This window comes from Guillardia theta, assembly GCF_000315625.1.
Source record: "Guillardia theta CCMP2712 unplaced genomic scaffold GUITHscaffold_10, whole genome shotgun sequence".
In the NCBI taxonomy this organism is placed as follows: Eukaryota; class Cryptophyceae; order Pyrenomonadales; family Geminigeraceae; genus Guillardia; species Guillardia theta.
Window position 1 is genome coordinate 930,264 of NW_005434664.1, and position 20,361 is coordinate 950,624.

At 54.6% G+C, this 20,361-nt stretch overlaps 6 protein-coding genes across 6 annotated transcripts; 3 read left to right on the forward strand and 3 right to left on the reverse strand.

Annotated features, from left to right (window-relative positions):
- Positions 1-370: 370 nt before the first annotated feature.
- GUITHDRAFT_161479 (hypothetical protein) lies at positions 371-5,941 on the forward strand (the record flags this gene model as incomplete). The annotated part of the gene is made up of 19 exons (XM_005838878.1): positions 371-910; positions 1,055-1,489; positions 1,688-1,747; positions 1,876-2,040; positions 2,286-2,372; positions 2,485-2,511; positions 2,663-2,707; positions 3,516-3,595; positions 4,118-4,160; positions 4,227-4,302; positions 4,336-4,435; positions 4,509-4,585; positions 4,638-4,712; positions 4,857-5,026; positions 5,079-5,134; positions 5,225-5,278; positions 5,353-5,391; positions 5,564-5,646; positions 5,691-5,941. 19 exons carry the CDS (start codon positions 371-373, stop codon positions 5,777-5,779), a joined length of 2,301 nt encoding a protein of 766 aa, XP_005838935.1. The 3' UTR covers positions 5,780-5,941.
- A 295-nt stretch (positions 5,942-6,236) lies between these two features.
- GUITHDRAFT_134270 (hypothetical protein) lies at positions 6,237-7,189 on the reverse strand (the record flags this gene model as incomplete). Its single annotated transcript, XM_005838879.1, has 5 exons — positions 6,237-6,389; positions 6,432-6,578; positions 6,730-6,792; positions 6,843-6,956; positions 7,115-7,189. 5 exons carry the CDS (start codon positions 7,187-7,189, stop codon positions 6,237-6,239), a joined length of 552 nt encoding a protein of 183 aa, XP_005838936.1.
- Positions 7,190-8,047: 858 nt separating this feature from the next.
- On the forward strand, positions 8,048-8,698 carry GUITHDRAFT_102569 (hypothetical protein; the record flags this gene model as incomplete). The annotated part of the gene is made up of 1 exon (XM_005838880.1): positions 8,048-8,698. The coding sequence occupies one exon, from the start codon at positions 8,048-8,050 to the stop codon at positions 8,696-8,698; it is 651 nt and encodes a 216-aa protein (XP_005838937.1).
- A 1,140-nt stretch (positions 8,699-9,838) lies between these two features.
- GUITHDRAFT_65579 (hypothetical protein) lies at positions 9,839-12,573 on the reverse strand (the record flags this gene model as incomplete). The annotated part of the gene is made up of 3 exons (XM_005838881.1): positions 9,839-10,230; positions 10,288-11,179; positions 11,230-12,573. 3 exons carry the CDS (start codon positions 12,571-12,573, stop codon positions 9,839-9,841), a joined length of 2,628 nt encoding a protein of 875 aa, XP_005838938.1.
- A 1,758-nt stretch (positions 12,574-14,331) lies between these two features.
- Positions 14,332-17,283, reverse strand: GUITHDRAFT_92563 (hypothetical protein). The gene is made up of 5 exons (XM_005838882.1): positions 15,880-17,283; positions 14,938-15,829; positions 14,501-14,880; positions 14,383-14,446; positions 14,332-14,361 (listed from the first exon to the last, which is right to left on the reverse strand). The coding sequence occupies exons 1-4, from the start codon at positions 17,269-17,271 to the stop codon at positions 14,387-14,389; spliced, it is 2,724 nt and encodes a 907-aa protein (XP_005838939.1). The 5' UTR covers positions 17,272-17,283; the 3' UTR covers positions 14,332-14,361; positions 14,383-14,386.
- A 2,371-nt stretch (positions 17,284-19,654) lies between these two features.
- Positions 19,655-20,158, forward strand: GUITHDRAFT_62202 (hypothetical protein; the record flags this gene model as incomplete). Its single annotated transcript, XM_005838883.1, has 1 exon — positions 19,655-20,158. A coding segment is annotated over one exon (504 nt), but the record flags the coding sequence as incomplete, so codon positions are not given.
- Between the last annotated feature and the right edge of the window lie 203 nt (positions 20,159-20,361).

Below are 20,361 nucleotides of genomic sequence, written 5' to 3' on the forward strand. Positions count from 1 at the left end.
AGAGGAGAGGAGAGGAGAGGAGAGGAGAGGAGAGGAGAGGAGAGGAGAGGAGAGGAGAGGAGAGGAGAGGAGGGAAGGGAAGGGGATCAGAGGAGGGGAGGGGAGAGATTAGGAGAGGAGAGGAGGGAAGATAGCAGGAGTGGACAAGTAGATACGCGAAGACTCGGAGGTTGTGTTGGTGTGGTGGGTGATGGGATGGGGTGTGGGAGTAGAGCTTCAGAGTCGAAGGTCAACAAGCAGGGTGGAGGACGGGGGTGTGAAAGTGACAAACGACACATCTCAACAACAGTGGCAGCGAGTCTGAACTAACATGGAACCATGAAGTGACATCTTACCTCTCCTTGCTGCAGGAGGATCGTTACCCTTCGTGATGGCCAAGATGACCAGAGCCGAGCTTGCAAACGTTCTCCTGAGCTCGATCAAGAAGAACCCCACGAAGCTGCAGAGCGAGGACGAACTGGAGCTAGACGTCGAACGGCGGTGCAGGGCCATCCTGGAAGAGCAGAGGCACAAGGAGGAGGAGCACGACAGAACTCTGAGGATCATACCCCGCCTGTTTGTGAAGAAGGACACGAATCGCAATGAGATCTCGGAGATCATCAAGCAAGAAGCTCGGATGCGCATGCTGAAGCGCCAGGAGAATATCCTGCTAGAACAGGAGGAGCTGAACCTGATCTACGACCTCCTCCTCCAGTACTCCAGGCCAGACACGACCGAGGACTCGACGCCAACATCCCCAGAGTCTGAGCTGGCCAAGTACAAGACCGAGCGGGTGCGCATCAACTACGACGGTTTCTGTCAGGTCAGGATGCAGCTGAACGACAAGGTGGAGTATTACTTCAGGCCCTCCGTCTTCCTGCAGCTCCCGAGAGACAAGCTCGGGTGCATCTCAGTCTCAAGATTTTACGATGTCAGTCCCTCCTGCTACATCTTCCTCCCCTCCCCTCCTGCCCTTCCATCCCATGTCCTTCAATCAGCTGGAGCACTTGTTGCTGCTCTTCGCCCTCTCCCCTCCTCCCCCTCTGCTTCTTCCTGGTGTGACTCAAACATGCAGTACATCCTCTGCCGAGACGCTCTCCTGCGCAAGCGCATCTCACTGGCATGGCATGACAGCACAGGGTCGGGATTCTTGACGGAGCAGGAGCTCGAGAACTGGATCCAAGAGGAGATTTCAAACTCTCCCATCCTTTCCAAGTTAGAGAAGAGCTACCAAGCTTTCTACATCTGTCACGCCGCCCGCCGCTTCCTCTTCCTCTTCGACTCCTCCCAGCGGCACAAAGTCCGCATTCGAGAGCTTATCAAGAGCCCGGTCCTCGACGAGCTCCTCATCCTCCGGCAGGAGCTGACAGAGGAGGAGCTGCAAGGGAACTGGTTCGCTCCTGCAACAGCCCGGGAGGTCTACGAGATGTACACCAAGCTCGACCTCGACCACAATGGCCTGCTCTCACAGGAAGAGCTTCTCCGTTACAGGGGATCGTACCTGACAGAGGTGAGGCATCGCTGCTTCCACCTACTCCCCTTCCCTCTCATTCTTCTCTGCGTTTCATCTCTTTCATTTAGTTTCCTTTGCACTCCAATCTTGTATCTCTCCCCTTCTTCTCTCTTCTTCCTCCTCCCTCTCCTCGTCCTCACTCCATTCTCTTTCCTTCCTCTTTTCTTCTCCAGCTCTTCACGAGACCTCTGCCAGGCTTTCGTCCAGCGAGTCTTCGAGGAGAGTCAAACCTTCAATGGCTACATCGACTTCAAGGTCGCCAGAGGATGAGGAAGTGGTGGTGGTTGTGATGGTGGTAGCTGAGGAGGAGGAGGAGGAAGGGCGGGTGGAGTAGGGGTGGGTGGGATTGGGGCGAAGGAGGAGAGATTGAAATGCATCTTCAGGCTTTCCTGGACTTCGTGCTCGCAATGGAGGACAAGGGGTCAAAGTCGGCTCTGCACTACTTCTTCCGTATCCTCGACCTGCGCAAACTTGGAGCCATCGGCATCTTCGAGATCAATTACTTCTTTCGTGATGTTCGCAAGCATCTTATCAAGGACGACCTGCCGGTTGAAGTCGCACAGAGAAAAATCCACCTTCTGCTCCTTCTGCTCCCTCCCTCTTTGTTCTCCTTTACAGCTTTTACCAATGTCTTTCTCTCCATTTCATTTTTGCTGACCACTATTCGTTCATTGACTCAGTCTCTCCTATCCCCTTCTCCCCTCCCCTCCTCGTCTCCTCGTCTCTTCCCCTCTCTTCCCCTCCCCTCCCCTCCTCCCCACTTCCTCTCCCCTCCTCTTACACTCGTGCACAGGCTCCGTCTGTCGAGGATGTCACTGACGAGATCTTCGACATGGTGCCGCTCTTGAGTCACAACGACCCTCCAGCTAATTCCCTGCAGGTGAAGCCCAAACAACCGCACGGCATAACTCTGGAGGATCTCGTGAATTCCAACGTGGGAGATACGGTCTGCATCCTCGATGCTCCTCTCATCGCGCTCACTTCTCCTCCAGGTTGTCAGCATCCTGACTGACATCGAGGTAACTCACTCGTTCTATTCCTCTGCTCCTCTCCTAATGCCCCTGCTCTCCCTTCCCCTCCCCTGCTCTTTTCCCCTCCATTCCCTCTCCAGATCTCCTTTCCTTTCCCTCTCCCCCTTCCGTTGCAAACAACGGCCGACCATGTTTGCAGGCCTTCTATCATTACGACAACAGGGAATCTCTCATCGCACAGCAGGTTCTCCTGCTCGCTCCTCCCTCCTCCTCCGTCCTCCCTCGTGCTCGCTCCTCCCTGCTCGCTCCTCCTCCCTCCTCCTCCCTCCTCCCTCCCCGCTCCTGCTCGCTCCTCGCTCGACAGGCGCTTCTCTCAGGCCTCTCTCTTCTTCACTGTCGGAAGTTTTCTAATGTCTGACGTTGGGTATCGATAGGCACACGAGGAGCACGCTTGATGGATGAGCCAGGACTTGAATCAGCTATTAGTATTCTCAATCAGCCTACCTCAGGCTATGTATATTATGTAATTCAAACACTGTGCCATGGGACGATCTTCTCAGTCCGGCTGCAGCCTGACTTTCCGGGCCTCGAGCCACTAAGCGACCACGAACCGGCGAAGATGTTGGCCAGGCCCGGGCTGTCCCGGCTGGGCCGGGCTCAGTGTACGGTTCCGGGGATTCCGCGGCCCGGGCCCGCCCATGATCGACGTGGTCTACCATCTTTCAGGTTCCTGTTCTAATCCATCATTACCCACCCCCATAGCGAAGTCTGACTCAATTCAACAAACTTAACACCACCCCTACCCCCCTACCCCCCAAATTACTATCAATCACCCCACTCTCCTAGTCAAATTTTCACCTCTCGCTCACCTACTCCCGATGTTAACGACAAGTACCGGCTGTCTAGGCTACCCCTACCCCCCTGAATAGCACCGGCCTACCCACCTTGGCCCCCGTTGTCGCAACAAAGCATGGCGTGGAGATGATGAGGAGGGAGGTTAGAGAGGTAGAGATGTCGATGATGATGACGATGATGATGATGTAACGGATCAGATATGTTCAAGGAGGAGATATGAAGGTCCTGAAGTGAGAGGGAATAGCAAGGAGCCGATGGTTGGGCAGCGGAAGTTCAGGTACAGTTATGGGGTCCAAGACAAGAACATGAATGACGTTGATTGCTGTACCGAGATCTGATCAGGGAGGTGCATGTGTAGTAGAACATTCAAGGTTTCACTTCATGGTACATCGGCTTCAGATCTTTTACACGTTGGTTCAATCAGTTCTTGCCCAATTTCCTTTTTTGTCGAGAATACGAGGTCATGGAGTTGGTGTCTTCAGGGCCGAAAGAAGAAGTTCATCAGGAGGGGCCGGTAGACATGAAGAGACACCATCATAGTTCTTGGTCATCTCCTGCTGATGTGCATCCGTCCTCCTTCCCTATCATGTCCTACTCACTGAGTGATGCTGCCAGGACTCAGTCGCTGTCGAGAAACTTGAGTTTCAACCATGGAGCACGAGCTTGACGAAGACTGTCTGGGCCATTACGGGTTCTGTCCAGACTCCTCGAGAACATCCAGGATACGAAAGACGATGATGCCAAACCAGGTTCCTCGCCATGGCACCTGCGTTCCGTTCCCGCGTGACCATGGTGTCAGGTCGACGCCGCCCTTAGGAACAGCCCTGCGAGTTGCAGCTCTGGTGAGAAATCCATGTCCTACCACAACGTGTTTCTTCCTCCGAGCAAGTCCTCTGCTCTCTTACAAGCATGCGGGGGGCAGGGCACAGGAAGGCGCGAAGGGTGTGCCCTGTGCCCTCGTTGTTGTGGACAGCAACATCCTTGGTTTGCCATAGTCTCACGTCCGACTGTCGTCAGGTCTGGCGGGTCACAACCATTCTTTCCTCGGCAAGTACGGAGTTGGTGCATGCCTGACGCCTGCGAGTGTGAAGATCAAGAACGACTCGTCCAACCCCACGTATGGTCCTCAACTCACCTGCTCTAAGTGAGATCGGGAGGAGGCGGAGGAGGTGACCTCTTGGTGGCGGCAGGTACTGGCTACGGAGGATGGGGCTGATGCAGACTTCCGTGTCGTCTCAATGCCACAAGGCAGAGCAGAAGTCATCAAGTGAGAACCGCTCCTCTCCCCTTGCAGTCACCTGACGGTGTTGAATTGCAAGAGCCCAAGTCCAATGTCAAGTTCTCTGCTTCAACCAAGAGGACTCGTCGCCGTTTGACTGCCCATCATCATGCCTGTGAGTTGAATACTCAGCAAACTCTTTCTGTGCTACTTTCGTATCCTTTTTTTGCGCTTCTGCTGCGCTTGCTTCCGCATCCTGTTCCTAACCTTGTCATTGCTTCTTGTCACCCATTGCTGAAGTTTTGTTGGGATCCTCTAGTGCAAGAAACCACGAAGCTGAACTGCTCTGTCATCCACGAGACGAAACAGCATGAGAAGTGCGAGGAAGAGCTACACCAACGCCTCATGCAGCCTCGTCGTGGATCAGAGGGCAATACATGCACTGAGGATAACGCTGGTGAACAAGCAGGTGTCACCAGGAGAAAAATGGTAGGAAGATTTGATGAGTGCAGGTCAAGTTATCGTTTCACTCTCTTGATAGGATCAGGAGTCTCCTCAAACTACGGAGGAAGTGCAAGTAAAGGCGAGCCACCACAGGTAAGTCATGATCTCCTGCTTCACTTCCTCATCGCACAACTCTCTTCCTCATCTCCTTGCATCATGATCATGTTCCTAATCATGATGCAGCGATGCTTCAGCGAGTGACGTCGGCAGTGTGGATCTGTGCCTCACGCCTGCAAGGTACTGCTGACGCTGACGCTGATGCTGATGCTGATGCTGATGCTGCTATTGGTGGTGGTCTGAATGAAACGCAGTTCTTGTGTTGCTGCTGGAAGGATGTCGTCCTCAGTCAGGTTTGCAGCCTCTCGATCCCTCCAAGATTTGATTAATCTATCTCCAAAATTTCTCTTCTATCTGCTCCTGCTGCTGCTTCTGCTGCTGCTGCTGCTCCTCCTCCTCCTCCGCTCTATCCTCCTCCTCCTCTTTTCCCTCCTCCTTCTCCTCCTTCTCACTTGTCATACTCAGTGAGTGTGGGGACTCGTGGAGCGTCGCTTCCGGCTCTCAATCATCGTCATTCTCTTTGATCTCAGCCCTTCAGCTGGAGTCCAGTACTTGACACCTTCTCTCCTCCTGCCTCTCATCTTCTTGACAGTCGATGGAACTGGCGCCCAGGAAGGACCGAGCAGGGAGGCCGCGATGTACCGAGCCGTGCTGCTGATGTCAGACGGGGAGGTTGAATGATCGAAGTCAACGTAGCTGCTGTTGCTGCTGCTGCTGCTGCATTGTGAATCAGGTCGAAGTTTCTTCGCGGGACTTCATTGATTGTCGACCTACCATTACGATGAAGTGGGTCTTAGGACGTACATGAGAATTCCTCCAGCGATTGCAACGTTGAGACTCTCCATATCCCCGCTGAGCTCCACCCCTGTCTTCTCCCATCCCGCACTTCTCTTGACCTCCTCCTCAACCTCCACATGCAGCCCGTGAGCGGGACAAGGACACTTGCTTCCCTCTCTTACCTCTGGTGAGACTCCAGAGCCTTCGTTGCTGAGGACGAGGAAGAGGCGGTCGGCTGTTTCAGAATCACAATAGCTCCTTCAGCAGGAGGGGAGTACTACCGCGCACAAAGTCCTCCGGCGCTCTCCCGTTCATGTCGGCAACCAGCACTTTGGCTCCTTCTGTTGTTTACCATGAGGAATCAAAAACATCTTCCTGGGAGGGCACAAAAGAGGAGGAGGGGGAGGAGGAGGGAGGAGCCTTTGCCTGCTGCTGCGGCTTCTTCCTTGAGTAGCGCGGTGTCGCCGTAGCACACGCCCAGCCTCCACTGAGCTCCTCTGGCTGCCCGGATGGCCTGCAGTGCGGGATCACAGGCCCTCCACATCCTCCTGCTCACCTTCTCATTGAAGGGATCGCTGCAGCCATCTAGCAGGAGAGCAGCATCCCACCCCAGTCCTGCTGCCGTCCGCAGAAGCGTTCCGAGGTTTCCTGGATCTTGAATGCGATCGAGGACGATGATGCGCTTGGACGTACGGAGATCGCACTGGAGGAGGAGCATGCAGTGAGGTAAATCGAGCCATTTCCTCAAGCCAGGACAACACTGGAGCGTCAAGGAGGCCCACTCAACACAAGTTTGCTGTCGTAGAAGAGGGAGAGAGAGGATGCTACTGGTCATACGGAGAATTGAAAGTGACCTGCTCAGGTAGTCCTATCTCTGCCAGGACCTGCCTTCCCTCTGTCGTCTCCAACCCTGAGATCTGTGACAAGGTAACGGAGCTATTGTCAGGTTTCCCCGAGTAAGTCTCACCTTTCGGAACACGTCAGGAGAGACAACGATGACATCAGTTGTTGGTGGCAAGGAGAGTCTGTCTATCAGGTCCTGATGCCAGAGATCCTGGTCCTCTTCCACAAGAACAAGCAGCTGCATTCGTCGTCAACCGTGACATAGAGACAGAAAGTTCATCTTTCCTTGATCTCCGAGCGCGCTTGTGATCGAGGACCGCAGATCTCGAGGATGGGATTCATGCCTGTCACGACGGCGCTGCCGCTGGTCTTCCGATACTTGCTCTGCTCTCTGACCTTCACCAATCGTTTTGCAACTGCGTTCTGCAGCGAAGTGACGACTGGTCCGAAATTTCGTTTCTCCGAAGCCATAGCGTATGGAACATGAATGCCTTGGCACCTCCTGCGCCTGCTGAAAGGTCAAGAGAGCGAAGTGTTTCTTGCCAGCTGTTGCTCACAGTGCTCGGCTGTCTACATGCGAATTCCCTTGGTCCCGGCGGGGTTGCAGATGGATGGAGGAAGGGTTGCTGACAAACAGAGGCAGCATGGTCGCCGATGGCATGCTGGCATGTGACGATGATGACAGGGAGGAGAGACACGTCGAAGCTGAGCAAAGAAGGAGATAGAAGAGGACCAGGAGCGGGGTTGGGGCTGGGAGCCGGGGGGTCAGGAGGACGCGGCTGGAACTGTGGAGGAGATGCGGCATTGGTCGCATCGAGCCAGGCATCGGACCCGGGGCTAGCCGGGCTCTCACCTCCGGAGGGCGAGTCACTGAGCCGACCTGGGGCGCATTTATTTTTGGCCCCTTCTAAAAGGCAAGTTTTGACTGGGACCAAGGTTCTCAAGAAGTGTTTTAAAACAAAATATGTTTTAAAAACCTCTAATTGTATCAAGCTTGCCCCAGTGGCTTTGCTATACAAGTATAGGAGACATGAAACGTCTTTTACCCCCTGGTTATAAAGATTTGTCACTCTGCCTCAAGGTGGGTCGTAAACTGGCCTCCCTCCTTTGGTCCCTTTTGCTACCCCACAGCTTCCTTGCCATCCTTCTCAATCCTGCTGTCCGCTTGTTCTCTGTCTGCGTACCTCCCTCAACACAATCGAGTGATTGTTTCCATCACCAGTTGACTTCGCGCCTGCCATGCAGACTGGTTCAGCATTCCATCACAGTCTATGGAGCTCCTGGGCGGCTCCTCAATCTCAATCTCCTAACAGTTCAAAGAGCAAATCCATGCACAGCAATGGTGGTAGCTTGATTCCCCTGCTCCATGCTGGGATTGGAAAGAGCCGAGACACATCTCGCAGCAGAAAGCTCACCTCTGCAGTCGCTATCCGCATCTTCAAGGAAAGGTCTTCAGATGCTAACAGTAAGTTTGTAGAGAGCGAGGTGGTCGCGAGATGCTATGGCGTGAGTTCCAAGACCGTGCGAGACATCTGGGACAAAAAGTCGTGGGCGAGGTACACGAGTGGTTTGGAGATGAGGGTCGAGGCCAGAGAGGCAGAAATGTCTAAGAATGGGGAGAAAGCGCTGAGGTCGCTTGAGGGGAATATGAAGAAAGATGCTTTAGAGATCGAGAGAAAGCAAAAGAATATGAAAAATTCGTCCAGTATAGAGACGTTCCATGCTCCCTCGGATGGATACGACTGCAATGGCGCGATGTTGGGAGAGAGCAGCCAAGATTCTGCAACATGGATCTCGATGAGACGTGTGTATGGGGAACTCATGGGAGAGGAGGAGGAGGACAAGGACAAGGACGAGCACAACGAGGGAGATTATGTCAGAGAGGCGGTGGAGTGCTGGGACGAGCTTGCTGAGGCACCGGACGATGTGAGCGATTGGTGTGTTGACCCCAGGGAGGCAAGAGTTGACAAAGTTTGCTGAGGGACTGGAGGGTCAGAGATTTTGATTTTCGGGACAGCAATGACTGGAGGATGTTCCGATGGGGAGGATGGTCAACGGAATGCGTGTAAAGGAAGTACTCTCTAGAACCGTTCCAGGCAGAATGCTCAAGACTGTAGGTAAAATTTTCTTTTGCTGCACATTCCGGGAAGGTGTCTTGAATTTTTCATGCTCACCGCTCAGATATTTCTTTGCATTACATCACGTTTTGCCTTGCAGCAGTGCCAATGGAATAAAAGAGCCTCTTTTTCATCTTCCGTCTCCCCGCTTTCCACCTCTTCTCTCGCTCACTCATATTCATATGCTCGATTTCCTTTCACTTCGTCCGCACCTGATCAGATCCCAATCATCCCTTCCCCCCTCCTTCTTTCGTACATCTTGATCAAAGGATCATTTCGAACCTCGTGCGCTCCGCCGCTGATCTAATCCGGCCAGGTAGACGAGCAGAGGACGTGGCAACCAAAGAAGGGCAAGTAGAGGATGCAGGTGAAAGATGATGTGAAAATCAAGAGTAACCAGGAAATGTCAACTATTCATGGAGAGCTCATGAGTAGGCCAGTCTGCTCGCCAGAAGGCAAGAAACTATACAGCCTGGGTAACGAACTCCTGCCAAAAGATCAGTACTTGACGATGTCGCCCTTGTTTCGTCCTACCGAAACAAGGTCTGAAGGTGATGAAAAGCTTTCAAGCAGCTGATTCGAACGGGAGGCTACAAGCACATGAAAGCCGGACCTGTTGGAGGTGGGAAACTGCACTGTCGCAAGAATTCGTCTCCAACCCTCATCAGAGTCTTGAGGAAAGCAATCAAGCAGATGCTGCTGGGACTCTCAGCATCGAAGTCTGATTCAAACACCAAGACCCCATTTTCCATCAAGCATCAAAGTTCAACGCACAATCTTAGGTTTTCCGGTTTACTTCTGAGTCCTCTTTTAGTGATCGAGCTGAGCCAACAAACTAGCGTACTGAATTCAGGCATGACCCTAATCACCACCCACAATAATCTACATCCCTCAAATCTTCTTAAGCCTTAGCCTTGGCCGCATCTGCCTCCTTTGGCTCAAGGTACATGCGAGACGACAGCTGTCACCCAACATCGTTACTTGCAATCCTCCTCATACATCATCAAAAGCTTACCGGCTGCCCGTCATATGCGCACTCCAGGATGTGACGCAGCTCAGGCACCAAGGGGAAGCGGGGGTTTGCCGGAGTGCACTGGTCGTCGAAGGCGTGCTCAGCAAGGCTGTCGATCACCTTGTAGTAGGCGTCCTTGTTGATTCCTGCCTCAGCAAAGGTGGCTGGGATGTCAAGAGACTTCTTCAACTCAGAGATCCTCTGCTTGAACTTCTGCACAAGCTCGTAGTCCGAGTTCCCAGTGCATCCGATGGCCCTCGCCAGCTCAGCGTATCTCTGCTTCGCCAACGGGTGAGTGTACTGGGGATACACTCCCATGCGGGTCGGTGCATCCACAGCATTGTAGTCGATCACGTGCTCCATCAGGATGGCGTTGGTCATACCTGCGTAACATCATTAGTCCCGCTTCACCCTCTCACACACCCGCCGCTCGTGCTCACCGTGGGGGGTGTGGAAGGCGCCACCGATCTGATGAGACAAGCTGTGAGTGATCCCCAAGAAGCTGTTGGCAAACGCGATCCCGGCGATGGTAGAGGCATGGTGCACCATCTCCCTGGCACGGATGGTTCCATTCTTGTACGACTCCGGCAGGTACTCGAAGAGAAGCTTCACCGCACGAGTAGCATGCGCCTTGGTGAAGTCGTTGCTCGCAACGCTGACATACGCCTCGATGGCATGGACAAGAGCATCCACTCCAGCATTCGCCACCAAAGACTTGGGCAGGTTGTCGCAGAAGGCGCTGTCCACAATGGCCACGTCGGGAGTCATACGGTAGCTGAAGAGAGGGTACTTGTGGGTTCCCTCAGTGATGACAGCAAAGGGCGTGACCTCACTCCCAGTACCGCTGGTGGTCGGGATGCAAACAAGCTTGTGCACCTTGGATCCCGTGTCGGGGAAGGGGCAGGTTCGCTTGCGCAGCTCAATGAACCTCGCACCCACATCCTCCAGCTTCGCCTCGGGGTGCTCGTAAAACACTCGGATACCCTTGGCGGCATCCATCGGCGACCCGCCTCCAAGTCCAATCAACACCTCAGGCTTGAACTGCTCGCACGCCGCTGCGCCTGCTCGCACGCACTCGATCGTGGGATCCGGGGTGACCTCGTCAAATACCGCAACCTTGAAGCCAATCTGCTCAAGCATCTGCTGCACCTTCGCGCAGTACCCAAACTCCACCATCGCTCTGTCCGTCACAATCATGGCGCGCGTGTCCCTCTTCCCACCGGGGTACGGCTTAGCAAGATCTGCGATGGCCTCACGGGTACAGTTGCGATTGAAGTAGAGATTGGGAGGAGTCTTCATCCACTCCATGTGCTCTTGACGAGATGCCATCAGCTGCAAACAAGGCACGTGAGAAACAATCAAGGTCACACTCAACCTGTCACCTTGACGTTGATCAACGATGCCGGCGTCATGTTGGTAGCAATCGAAGATCCTCCAGTAGTGCCCACTCCCAGCGTCAGACTGGGTGGGACGTTGAAGTTGAACGCCGTCCCCACCGCAGCAATGCTCGATGGCACGTTGGCAAACAAGTGATGTGCAGGCATCGCTGCAGCAAACGCCGCAATCCTGTTCTCGTCGTTGGAATGGATCACAGCAGTGTGTCCCTCTCCACCAAAGTGGACGATGGATGCGCAAAGGTCTTTGGCCTCGTTGAAGGTCGGCGCGCGATACAGAGTCATCACAGGGCTAAGCTTCTCAAAGCTGAAGGGCTCATGAGGACCGACCTCCGAAGCTTCCGTCGCAATCACCACTGCATCGGGCGGGATCCTGATACCACACTTCTGTGCAATCGTTTGTGCTGACTGACCGACAATGTCTGGGTTGATTGCTCCGTTCTTGATCAAAAACTCTCCCAGCTTCTTCCTCTCCTCTCCGTACACGAAGTGAACGCCGCGCTTCTGAAGCAGGCTCTTGAACTCCTCAAAGATGCTCTCAATCACAACCGTGCTCTGCTCACTGGCACAGATCACACCGTTGTCGAAAGTCTTGCCCATGACAATGCTCGAGGCTGCCATCTTCAGGTCCGCAGTGTCATCCACAAGCACCGACGCGTTGCCTGCACCAACGCCCAGAGCCGGCTTGCCAGTGCTGTAGCTTGCCTTCACCATGCCGGGACCGCCAGTTGCGACAATCAGCTTGATGCCAGGGTGATCCATGACATGCCTATTCAGCTCCAGCGTGGGATGCTCGACGCAGTCCAGCACGTTAGGAGGAGCTCCTGCTGCAACGGCCGCATCTCTGCAGATGCGCATGGCCTCGTGTGAGCAGGCGGAGGCGCGGGGATGAGGAAGGAAGATGGCAGCATTACGAGTTTTCAAAGCAAAGAGAGACTTGATGATGACAGTGCTGGTAGGGTTGGTGCAGGGAGTGATGCATGCCAACGGTCCTACAGGCGTGGCGATCTTGATCAATCCTCGCTCGGTGTCACGATCGATGATGCCGCAGGTCTTCATGTCAGCATAAGCCGACACGGAGGTCTCAATCACCACGCCGTTCTTGATGACCTTGTCCTCCATCAAGCCCATCCTTGTCTCCTCCACGGCCAGCTTGGCAAGGGGAACGCGCTGCTTGTTGGCCGCATGGGCAACTTGACGAAAGATGTGATCGACCGTCTTCTGGTCGTAAGTGGCGAACATCGCCTGCGCTTCCTGGATGCGCTGGATCTTCTCATCGATGCTCTTGATGGAATCGTTGCCGATGAACCTCTTGCTGGCGGGGATGTACATCCTAGTCCGCCGTGTGGCCATAGCCACAGCATGCCTGCTAGACAGCATGTCGTCGCTCTTGCGTCTCTCCTTGGATTCAAGAATAAATACAGGTAACCCCTGTCATCAACGTTCCTACCCTACCCCTTCCGTATTCTTCGGATTCCTATCCCCACCCCCGTTGTACCCACGTCTTGTCTCCCCCTTCGATACCTCTTCCTGCTACCACCCCTACATCTTTTAGTTCCCCCGGCAGCTTTCCGCACCCCCTTCTGATAGGTATCCAATATCGGAGTACCCTACCCCTGTAGGTATCGCCTTTCACCACGTCACCCTGCACACATTCCCCATGCCTACAGCACACCCCCCCAAGTCACAGTTCTTAGTACCCCTCCGCTCTTTACGCCCCAAGGGGAAAGGTGGGGTGGATTCCCCAACGCACTATTGAACAAGGGGTACTGGAAAATTTACGATGAGTCTCGAGGCGTAGACGCGGTGGGGTAGGGGTAGGAGGCCTGCAAAGCGACAAAAAGCTCCTGTGGGGTGGGTAGGTAAATTCTTTTGACCGAGGTATAGGTAAACATAATTTCAAAGTTTTTATCTCAAAAATTGAAAATTGATCAAAGATATTGCTTTTTTCAGAAGATTCTCAAGTGTCTTATCATTCGTCCGAAAGGGTAGGGTAACCTTCACAAGGCAAGTTCCAAACAGTCATCAGAGGGGGTGGGGTACAGAAGCACCGGGTATCACCCACACGTGTAGGCTGGCAGTAGAGGTACCGGGACGTAGGTCGCTCATGGTAATTTAGAGGGGTCAATGGATCACCCTCCATGGCAGGGTACCCCACCTAGGATCATCTGGAAATTCTTTCCGCTGCAAGACGGGGTACTTTTCGGTAGAGGGAAGGGGTACTGACTACAAGAGGATGTCAGCAAATCCATGTCAGCAGTGACGTGCATAACCGTGCCCCGGGTCGTACAGGTCAGCTTCAAGGCTTGCAAGTACCAGTACTTTTAGTCTACCTGCTGCTAGTACCGTACCCTATCCACTCTGACTGCTACTGTTCTATCAGGCCTGAGAGTCACTAGTATTGAAGTTAAAAATCGGATGATCCGAGTGTCACCGTGACCTGAGTCGGGCCCCGGGGCCCGACACAGCCTGGCGGCGTCACGCCGTGACGCCTGGCGGCGCCTGGCCGCTGCTCAGCCTGAGTCCGAGCCCCGCCGGGTCTGGCGGCGATGATGATCCGAAGTTAGCCGGGCGGACCTCCACCGTGGGCCGTACACTTTACTCAAAGTAATGTTCAACCCGGCTAAACCGGGCGCACGTTGTTCCCTTCGGAACGGTACTTGGGTCCGTCGTGCCCTTAGTAACGCCGACCGGGGGGTCGCCGGGGGGCGGTCACTCAGCCGGGGGCAGTGCCAGGCATGCGGCATGCCGCGGCACTGCACTGAACTCAGGCTCGCGGAGGCCACTGGCCGGGCCGCCGCGGCGCAGATTCCGGCAATCGGGATGATCTGATCAGCCTGACTCCCGAGGGGCGCGGCCACTGTCATCATCATAGCATGATGTTCACTCTCAGTGGCCACGATTGCATGCCGCAGTGCCATATCATAGTCATGACTCACTGTGATGACTAAGCTCCGCCCGTGACCGCAATTAAAACTAGACGCAATTTCAAGTTTGCATAATTGAACTTTCGTGTATTCAACTTTGAATCCAAAGTCTTCATGTAGTGATCGAGCAAAGAACCGTCGAACATAACGATTAGCCGTTGACCCTAATCACCACCCACAATAATCTACATCCGACCAGCCTTTGGCCGATCCCTCTTTTAAGCCTTGGTCTTGGCCGCATCTGCCTCCTTTGGCTCAAGGTACATGCGAGACGACAGCTGTCACCCAACATCGTTACTTGCAATCCTCCCCATTCATCATCAAAAGCTTACCGGCTGCCCGTCATATGCGCACTCCAGGATGTGACGCAGCTCAGGCACCAAGGGGAAGCGGGGGTTTGCCGGAGTGCACTGGTCGTCGAAGGCGTGCTCAGCAAGGCTGTCGATCACCTTGTAGTAGGCGTCCTTGTTGATTCCTGCCTCAGCAAAGGTGGCTGGGATGTCAAGAGACTTCTTCAACTCAGAGATCCTCTGCTTGAACTTCTGCACAAGCTCGTAGTCCGAGTTCCCAGTGCATCCGATGGCCCTCGCCAGCTCAGCGTATCTCTGCTTCGCCAACGGGTGAGTGTACTGGGGATACACTCCCATGCGGGTCGGTGCATCCACAGCATTGTAGTCGATCACGTGCTCCATCAGGATGGCGTTGGTCATACCTGCGTAACATCATCAGTCCCGCTTCACCCTCTCACACACCCGCCGCTCGTGCTCACCGTGGGGGGTGTGGAAGGCGCCACCGATCTGATGAGACAAGCTGTGAGTGATCCCCAAGAAGCTGTTGGCAAACGCGATCCCGGCGATGGTAGAGGCATGGTGCACCATCTCCCTGGCACGGATGGTTCCATTCTTGTACGACTCCGGCAGGTACTCAAAGAGAAGCTTCACCGCACGAGTAGCATGCGCCTTGGTGAAGTCGTTGCTCGCAACGCTGACATACGCCTCGATGGCATGGACAAGAGCATCCACTCCAGCATTCGCCACCAAAGACTTGGGCAGGTTGTCGCAGAAGGCGCTGTCCACAATGGCCACGTCGGGAGTCATACGGTAGCTGAAGAGAGGGTACTTGTGGGTTCCCTCAGTGATGACAGCAAAGGGCGTGACCTCACTCCCAGTACCGCTGGTAGTCGGGATGCAAACAAGCTTGTGCACCTTGGATCCCGTGTCGGGGAAGGGGCAGGTTCGCTTGCGCAGCTCAATGAACCTCGCACCCACATCCTCCAGCTTCGCCTCGGGGTGCTCGTAAAACACTCGGATACCCTTGGCGGCATCCATCGGCGACCCGCCTCCAAGTCCAATCAACACCTCAGGCTTGAACTGCTCGCACGCCGCTGCGCCTGCTCGCACGCACTCGATCGTGGGATCCGGAGTGACATCGTCAAATACCGCAACCTTGAAGCCAATCTGCTCAAGCATCTGCTGCACCTTCGCGCAGTACCCAAACTCCACCATCGCTCTGTCCGTCACAATCATGGCGCGCGTGTCCCTCTTCCCACCGGGGTACGGCTTAGCAAGATCTGCGATGGCCTCACGGGTACAGTTGCGATTGAAGTAGAGATTGGGAGGAGTCTTCATCCACTCCATGTGCTCTTGACGAGACGCCATCAGCTGCAAACAACACACGTAAGAAACAATCATGGTCACACTCAACCTGTCACCTTGACGTTGATCAACGATGCCGGCGTCATGTTGGTAGCAATCGAAGATCCTCCAGTAGTGCCCACTCCCAGCGTCAGACTGGGTGGGACGTTGAAGTTGAACGCCGTCCCCACCGCAGCAATGCTCGATGGCACGTTGGCAAACAAGTGATGTGCAGGCATCGCTGCAGCAAACGCCGCAATCCTGTTCTCGTCGTTGGAATGGATCACAGCAGTGTGTCCCTCTCCACCAAAGTGGACGATGGATGCGCAAAGGTCTTTGGCCTCGTTGAAGGTCGGCGCGCGATACAGAGTCATCACAGGGCTAAGCTTCTCAAAGCTGAAGGGCTCATGAGGACCGACCTCCGAAGCTTCCGTCGCAATCACCACTGCATCCGATGGAATCTTGATACCACACTTCTGTGCAATCGTTTGTGCTGACTGACCGACAATGTCTGGGTTGATTGCTCCGTTCTTGATCAAAAACTCTCCCAGCTTCTTCCTCTCCTCTCCGTACACGAAGTGAACGCCGCGCTTCTGAAGCAGGCTCTTGAACTCCTCAAAGATGCTCTCAATCACAACCGTGCTCTGCTCACTGGCACAGATCACACCGTTGTCGAAAGTCTTGCCCATGACAATGCTCGAGGCTGCCATCTTCAGGTCCGCAGTGTCATCCACAAGCACCGACGCGTTGCCTGCACCAACGCCCAGAGCCGGCTTGCCAGTGCTGTAGCTTGCCTTCACCATGCCGGGACCGCCAGTTGCGACAATCAGCTTGATGCCAGGGTGATCCATGACATGCCTATTCAGCTCCAGCGTGGGATGCTCGACGCAGTCCAGCACGTTAGGAGGAGCTCCTGCTGCAACGGCCGCATCTCTGCAGATGCGCATGGCCTCGTGTGAGCAGGCGGAGGCGCGGGGATGAGGAAGGAAGATGGCAGCATTACGAGTTTTCAAAGCAAAGAGAGACTTGATGATGACAGTGCTGGTAGGGTTGGTGCAGGGAGTGATGCATGCCAACGGTCCTACAGGCGTGGCGATCTTGATCAATCCTCGCTCGATGTCACGATCGATGATGCCGCAGGTCTTCATGTCAGCATAAGCCGACACGGAGGTCTCAATCACCACGCCGTTCTTGATGACCTTGTCCTCCATCAAGCCCATCCTTGTCTCCTCCACGGCCAGCTTGGCAAGGGGAACGCGCTGCTTGTTGGCCGCATGGGCAACTTGACGAAAGATGTGATCGACCGTCTTCTGGTCGTAAGTGGCGAACATCGCCTGCGCTTCCTGGATGCGCTGGATCTTCTCATCGATGCTCTTGATGGAATCGTTGCCGATGAACCTCTTGCTGGCGGGGATGTACATCCTAGTCCGCCGTGTGGCCATAGCCACAGCATGCCTGCTAGACAGCATGTCGTCGCTCTTGCGTCCCTCCTTGCCTGCAAGGTATATATATAAACAACCCCCTCACCTATTAGTTCCTACCCTACCCCCCAACTCCTCCTTTTGGGATTTTTCTCAAACCTACCCCTTTAAACTCCACCCAAAACCTGACTCTACTACCCGTGTACAGATCCGATGTTTGTCAGCACCCCTCCCGTTCCTGTTAACAGGAACCTATTCTACAATGGAGTACCCTACCCCTACAGATGTCACCCTCTACAGCGTCAACCCTTCCGAGAACAGATAATTCTATCTGTCGTACCCCTATTCTTCAGTTGCCTGTAGCCCTCAGAATGGGGGTAGTAGGTCATGCACGGGTATCACTTTGCCTCCCCCGTCTTCCCACCCTACCACAACTCTCCATTCTCCCACCCCACCCTCCCCTATCACATCCCACCCTTTTGACTCACCCTCGTTATCGTTACGCCCCAAGGCGGAAAGGAGGGGTGAATTCTGATTGCACACTGGGAATCATGGTGGTGGGGTACTGGGGCATATTGATGAGACTCGAGGCGTAGACACTGACCGGACGTGTAGTTTTGTAACTTCAAGTTTATTTCAACAAAATTTCAAACTTATACAATTGTAATTAAAACGTTCATGGTTTCAACCGGGTCGGATTGATCAACAGTCAATGAAGAGGGGTGGGGTGGCCCGTTTAAAATATAGTGACGGACACATCTGACACGAAAACACTCCATTTGAAGAAATACAATCTTTTTCCAGCGAAGATACCGATCTCGACTCGAAACCTGCCGCGGACCGGCAGTACTACCGTGGGCCCGCCGACCCCGCCCGGGCCCGCGGCCGGCCGGGGCCCGGCGGGCCGTTCTGTGAGACTCAGTGACAGTGCCTGAGTAGTTCAAATCGCACCATGCAAAATGCTCACCCGCGGCTACAGCAAACCGGGCACGCACAGAGCGACATGAAATGTCTCCCTAGAAGATGCTTCGATCCTCTCCCTAGAAGATGCTTCGATCCTCTCCCTAGAAGATGCTTCGATCCTCTCCCTAGAAGATGTTTCGATCCCATGCGTTTGATGTGGTGTACTCCTGAAAATACTTCAACGCGATCCTTTCCTGCAATGTGTTTGATGAGTCACTCCGCACATTCCAACCCACAGTGCCTAGTTGTTTTCCTCACTTAATTCTTCCATGTCAATCTCATATCCTTCATGCCCTGCCACTCACCCGCATGGATTCCTTGCCTGCTCCCCTCTGGGTGACTTAGAATCACTTGATGAATGATGCCTCTCGAGACCTTCACCACGGAATTTTCACATGGATTGATCTCGATGTTGATGTGAACTGCTTGCTCTTAAAATTCAGCTCACACTTGATGAGTGTGGAGAGGTGGAGCTGCTTTTGAGAGAGTTCAGGATAATGATCGTTGTTTCTTAATGCCGCAAGGATGTTTTTCGCCGTGGACGGTTCCGTAGCAATCATGGACATTGCAGATTACATGTGAGGCTCCGCTGATAGACAGCATGGATCAGGTGCATGAAGCAAGGAGTGGCAAGACTTTGATCATCTGCCGTTTGGAACTCATCTCCTCGTGCCTTTTGAAATGAGCACCATGCGCGTCGCCTTGTTGCTGCTCGTAGCCCTGGCGGTCTGTTTGGTTGATTCACACCTGCTGGGCAACAGGTGGAGGCTTGTTGGAGAAGGTTAGCTTCATCGCTCATGCCCTTTTGCAGTGCTGTAGCGAAAGCTGCTGATGTGAGCTCGGAGCTGAGAGTGCAGGGGGGAAAGAGAGAGGCATCAGTTCCTGTGCTGCTTTGTCAGTGCGTGATTTCCCGCACAGGCACATCTCAATGCCGTTGCCAGCAGGAGAAGCTCGATCTTTGGCATGTCGGGCATTACCTCCAGTCTGCAAGCATGTGACCTCCTGCTGCTCGTGCTGCTCCATGACAAGCTGACCCCTTCCTCCTTCAGGTGTCGCAGGTGTCGCTTCTGCCATGCGGCACGTCGAGTTGCCCAGGAGCATTGCGATCATAGCCTTGTTCCAGATTGTCTGGAGTGCTCATCGTATCCTGCGGCGAGAACGAGCAGCGAAGCCTGGCATCATCCATCGCATGCTGGAGGAGGACCTCTGCCTCATCCTCGGCAGCGGTCACCTCAGCCGTCCTGCTTGCGTGTGTGTGGACTGGGAAGGGAACGTGGTCACAGTGAACAGCAAGGAGAAGCGCATGCTGACTGTACATGAGGATGGATCGATAATGAGGGATGTGCCTGTGCCTGAAGTGAAGTGCGCGTGGGGGCTCAGCATGATGAAGGGGGGGGGAGTTGTCGTGGTCGACGCCCAGCGGCATGCCGTCCTTGTCTACAGCAAGAGCGGGAAGCTGGAGCAGGTGATTGGGAGGAAGGGTGATGGAGCAGGAGAGCTCAACGGTCCGCGGGGGATCGCGGTGGACGGGGAGGGAAACATCATCGTGTCGGATACCAACAACCACAGGGTACAGGTCTTCTCCAAGGACGGGCAGCAGCTGCGAGCGTTCGGGCGGTGGGGAGGGAAGGAGGGAGAGCTCAAATTTCCTCACGGGGTTGCAGTGGATGGAGCAGGGAACATCGTGGTGGCGGACAACGGAAATCACCGGCTGCAGCTCTTCTCGCCTAGCGGGAGCTTCCTGCGCGTATTGGGGAGGGAGGGAACCGGGCCTGGCGAGCTCGAGCGTCCTGTGGGAGTGGCCGTCGGCGAAGGAGGGAAGGTGTTGGTCACCGACTGGTACAAGAAGAGGGTGCAGGTGCTGGACTCTGCGGGCGGGTATGTCACGAGCATCGGGGAGGAGGCGCCGGTCAGGCCGGTCAGGCCGGTCGGGGTCTCGGTGGATGGGGGAGGGAACGTGTTGGTGTGCGACTGGACGGGGGAGGAAACGATCGGATCCTCGTCTTTGGCCCTAAGTGAAGGGAGGGCACGCGCAGGTGATTTGGCAGGTCGCTTCATGCTATATTGGTAGCAAGAAGCTTCCTGTTCAGTATACGATGCACCAAAGACCCAGGACCAACTGCTGCTGCTGCTGCTCCACCACCACCTACTCCACCACCACCACCACCACCACCT

What these genes read in the sequence shown, in the direction of transcription:
- GUITHDRAFT_92563 (XM_005838882.1), bottom strand. Translation starts at nt 17,271, where the DNA reads ATGCTGTCTAGCAGGCATGCTGTGGCTATGGCCACACGGCGGACTAGG. An exon ending in CATCGTTGATCAACGTCAAG is followed by an intron (nt 15,830 to 15,879) that starts GTGACAGGTTGA and finishes TGTTGTTTGCAG; the next exon opens with CTGATGGCGTCTCGTCAAGA. An exon ending in GCGCATATGACGGGCAGCCG is followed by an intron (nt 14,447 to 14,500) that starts GTAAGCTTTTGA and finishes GTTGGGTGACAG; the next exon opens with CTGTCGTCTCGCATGTACCT.